At 47.1% G+C, this 4490-nt stretch overlaps 1 protein-coding gene across 1 annotated transcript in view; it reads right to left on the bottom strand.

The window, feature by feature from the left end:
- Nucleotides 1–4394, bottom strand: part of LOC119319221 (MADS-box protein SOC1-like) — a 7030-nt gene extending 2636 nt beyond the window's left edge. Inside the window, exon 1 of the mRNA XM_037593707.1 lies at nt 3952–4394. Coding sequence (XP_037449604.1) covers nt 3952–4244 — 293 coding nt within the window. The 5' untranslated portion in view covers nt 4245–4394. The remainder of the gene's footprint in view (nt 1–3951) is intronic.
- Between the last annotated feature and the right edge of the window lie 96 nt (nt 4395–4490).

The following is a 4490-nucleotide window of genomic DNA, read 5'->3' as shown; positions in this document are numbered from 1 at the left end:
CTTTGTGGTGCCACTCTAGCTAGTTAAGGGGTTGTTACACACCTCAGGCAAGGGGAGAAATATTGAGGGGCATAACTGATTCACTATTTCTTGCTCGATCTGACCAGAAGGTGTGCATCATAAGGCCCGGGTAAATGGCTTGTGTCCACGGTCATCTCTAGAGCTGGTTGTGCCCAACACATCGCCCCCAGGTGAGAATTCAGGCGCCCTACCTTCACTTTGATCTTTAGCGGTTCCTGGTGGTTGGTGGTGTAAATCACCACCCGTTGGGTTAGTTGGTAGGCACATCACCCGGCCAAGTAGGTCATTGAACTGGAAGACAACCAGACTACTACCATGCTGGTGCCCTTGAGGGAGATGAGTTTGACAACGGTGTTACTGAGACACATTCAACCAAATTCGGTACCATTAACAAACTTGATGAATTGGTGCCATGGTGAATGGCCACAAGCATCCTTGTATTTGTTGTACTGTGTTGGGTGTCACCCACCAAATAGAATGGGGCTATCCCCACCTTCTTAGCTTCAAAGTTGCTCTGCTTGGCAAAGAGAGAGCAATGTTTAAGACATGTTGGGGAGTCAACCTTGCCAATGTAGGTGGGAACTCCATATAAGAAGCTGTGGGGCAGTATTCCGTCATGTCGTTGAAGAGGAGAAGTGGTGGCCGAAGAATGGCAAGTTATCATCTTTGCCAAGGCTAGGGCTACCAGGAGGATGCTCCATCTTATCTAAGCCAGAGCTGCCCAGTTGTCTTTGTGTCTCTTGATCCCTTGGCGAGTACTCCCTCCGTCCGAAAAAACTTGTCATCAAAATGGACAAAAAGGGATGTATCTAGAACTAAAATATATCTAGATACATCCCCTTTTATTCATTTTGATGACAAGTATTTCCAAACGGAGGGAGTACTATAAAACCTCACCTTTAGGTTAGAACTATTTTGTCCTCGCATGTGCGGCGCTCCGGGTCCGTTGCTTCCTCTTCGACTTTTTCTTTCGGGCTCTGATCCTCCTCAAGTTTTTCCATCCGGACATAGTTGATGGAGCTTCGACGTAGGTTTCAATCGCCTCGTTGGGGAGGTGAGGTTAGGGTTTATCATCGTGTGGGGAGATTTGGTGTCAGGTGCTTCAGATCTATTCAATGGTTCAACAACGACGACGGAATGTGGCACCAGGACGGTGGTTCTTACGGGCACGTGCATGAAGACTTCCCGGTTGTCATCAACAAGGTCAAGCAGACTCCAGTAGGGGAGCAGCGACAGCGACACGTCAGCGGCTCTTTCTGGCGGCTATAGTGGTTGTTTGGAGATCTAGGGATCTCAATGTAATTTTTATTATGTTTGAGGTGTTTTACACTTTTGATGAACTTTTATACTAAATATGGATCCTTTTTGCAAAAAAAATAAGAATACACTCAGGGGGAGGGCGCTAGAGCTCTTGGATCTATTTATAGCTCCCGAGACGCTCTAAGTTGAGTCTGGAGGAGTTGCATTACGACTCGGGCCGACGTCTGGCCACGGGGTTGAGAGAGCGTTATGTGGAGCACGTTACGGCCTGCAATTGTCCAACCCCTCCCGTGGTGTTCCTAATATAGGACAAGGTCACACTCCATCAAGGCGACTGAACTTATCAAGAAAGCATTGTTGTGTTTTTTTGTTTATGTATTGCATTTGTTGGTGATGGTAGAAATTGTGGGGGAGGAATGCATAGTACCAAATTGTCACACGGTCGGTAATTTGTGGGAGGATTAGAGCGAAAGGGACAGAAAGTTGTAAGAAGTAATACGTCAAGCCTCTACACCATTACAACACGAGTCTATGTCTAGTGGCGGTGCTTTAGAGGGGCCAACCTGGTCCATCGCACCCCAGTCCATAAGAAAATAGGTGTATATCCTCTAGTATTCAGCCCATATGTGCGGTTAAAATTGGCCTAGAGTGAATTTTCTACACACGGAGAGAATCCGACCCAAACTGCAACTATTGGGGAGAGAGGAGAACTACTGAATGGGCCAATTAGTTAGATATTTGCCTACTAGATGCAAGTAGGAGGTAAGCATTATATGCCCACCACCTAAGTTGTGGCCTACGGCCAAGATCCTAACAAACTTAAAAAAAAATAGAGATAATTAGGATCTTACTGAACTGAAAAGATACATATTGATTTCCTGTTCATCCTGCAGCATGTAGAGCAACTACGTGAAAGTTCATAGCCTACATATGCTCGGTATTATTATTTTTCATCAACCATAGTAAGCATGTCATGCAGAAACTTTCTAAGTTCAATTGATAACACAAAGTATAGGAGTGGATGATGGAGTTAGTACAAAAAGCTTTTGTGCTGGTATGAGGAATGAAACAACACAAAAAACCAGATCGATCATGATTTTCCTTTATGGAGAATATATATTTATTTTGAGCGTTGGTGCATAAACATGTGCCTATACACCATGTTAGGTTGGAGGCTTGTACGCCCTGGTTGCACTGAAAATATAAGGTGTATACTGAGGTTTCTAGTTACATTTCGACAGTGTAACAACAACCTGACATTACTTTAGCAACAGTAGCCTTCATATTGAGAATTATTCCAGTAGGGGAGTGGATTTAACATGGAGAGTTCTATCGAAAAGAAAAGGCACCTTGTTGCATTTTAAGAAGAAAAACATATCAAATGAACTGCCACACTAACAATAAGATGCACATGTCACTGGTGGAAAAAATTGGCCATATGCACGACAATTCAACAATGTAGCATCACGTGCAATTAGAGGTTTCTCAGTTCCAATCAAAATCAATCTCGCAATATTGTTATTACGAAACCATTATTAGTGTTAAGGGCTGGGATCTCTCTCATCAGGCAAAAAGAAAGAAGATATGTTGGCCATTCATTCCACACACACATAACATGCGTATCCCAAAAGAGAAATAGCAGACTGAGCAGATTCCCCACAGCTGCTAATTAGTTTTACCCAAAAATGGGGCCGAAACTACTGTAGATGTTCACTGTATTTCATGTACTATCTGGCTAGTAAAGTATGGGGAACAGTCCGCAGATGCAAGTCAGATGCACATCGCTGACGCGCGCCTGTCAGCGGCAACACATTTGCATCTCGGTATGATAGTTGGTGGGTTCGCAGGCAAAGTACAGGCGCATTTATATATATATGTGCATTAAAGCGAAGCAGCCAGTTCAAGATATATATAGTCCGTTCGTACCACACACCAAGCTTAACTCATGGGCGCTGAGCCAGCTCTTGTACGAACGAACGTGTCCAGGTAACAAAAGCAGGCCAGGATCATGCATGTTACTCCACTGCCAGCAAGAAAATAATCAAGGGGAAATTATTTTGTGCTAAGAAACAAACTGTGTAGTCCTATGATGCAGTGCTTGTTTGATGTGCTCACAAACAGTTCATAGTTGAGGATGACTTCTCAAGATTTCCCCATTTTTTATGGTTGTTGGAGTCATAACAAGATGGATTACTAGATTGGGAAGAAAATCAGCACACGGCTGTGCTGGCCAGCACGAGTGACTTTTTCCAGCAAACAAACAATGCGCAGAGGTGGACATGTCTGAAAAAACTGCTAAAAACAGCAAGGAATCTGTAATTTATTTGAGTATATACCATATACTCGAAAAGGTGTGTCAAAATTATTTCCTGGTTTTTTCCTCGCCTAACCCTATAACAGTGGTTTAATTATCGACAAGATCGGGCGATCTGGCCTTGCCCGCATCCATCTAAACGATCGAACTCGAAGGAAAAAATCTCACCAAATTCCTGAGAGAGAGAGAGTGACAGTGGAACTCGTGTGTATTTCATGTGTACGGACAGTGCCCTTGATTATGATATGACAAACGATTAAATCTAGAGGCGGATTAAACGCGGAAATCAAGCGGGAGGCGGGGGGGAAAGGGGGCCGATCTAGGGCTAGGGTTAGCGAGCGGGTGAGCGGACGTACTCTGGCGCGGAGGCGTACTCGTAGAGGCGGCCGCGGGGGGAGAAGACGATGAGGGCGACCTCGGCGTCGCAGAGGACGCCCAGCTCGAAGGCCTTCTTGAGCAGCCCGCTCCGGCGCTTGGAGAAGGTCACCTGCCGGCTGGTGGCGTCCTCGATCCGCCGCATCTCGCGCCGGCCCCTCTTCCCGCCGCCCTTCTTGGCCGCCGCCGCCGCCGCCGCGGCCACCACGATCTGCTGCTGCTGCTCGTCTCCCTCGGCCGCCACCGCCGCCGCCGGCGGCGACGACGGCGCCATGGATCGACGGACGGATCTAGGAAGGATCTCGGAGGAGCACAGCGGCGGGCGGGCGGGCAGGCTTAATCTGGTGGAGGGAGGGAGGGAGGAGATGGATGTGTTTTCCGGGGAGGCAAAAGGGGGAGGGGGATTTTGTTACTCAGAAAGGAAAGGTTCCGAGGACGGGGAAGGCCCCACAAATGGCAACGCCTGGTTGGGCCGGATGGCACCTCCACGTACCACTCCTCCATCCACATGTGCATCCCG

This window comes from Triticum dicoccoides, chromosome 6A (assembly GCF_002162155.2).
Source record: "Triticum dicoccoides isolate Atlit2015 ecotype Zavitan chromosome 6A, WEW_v2.0, whole genome shotgun sequence".
Lineage (NCBI taxonomy): Eukaryota > Viridiplantae > Streptophyta > Magnoliopsida > Poales > Poaceae > Triticum > Triticum dicoccoides.
Note: the sequence above shows the minus strand (reverse complement) of the source record. Positions and strands in the feature narration are given on the sequence as shown.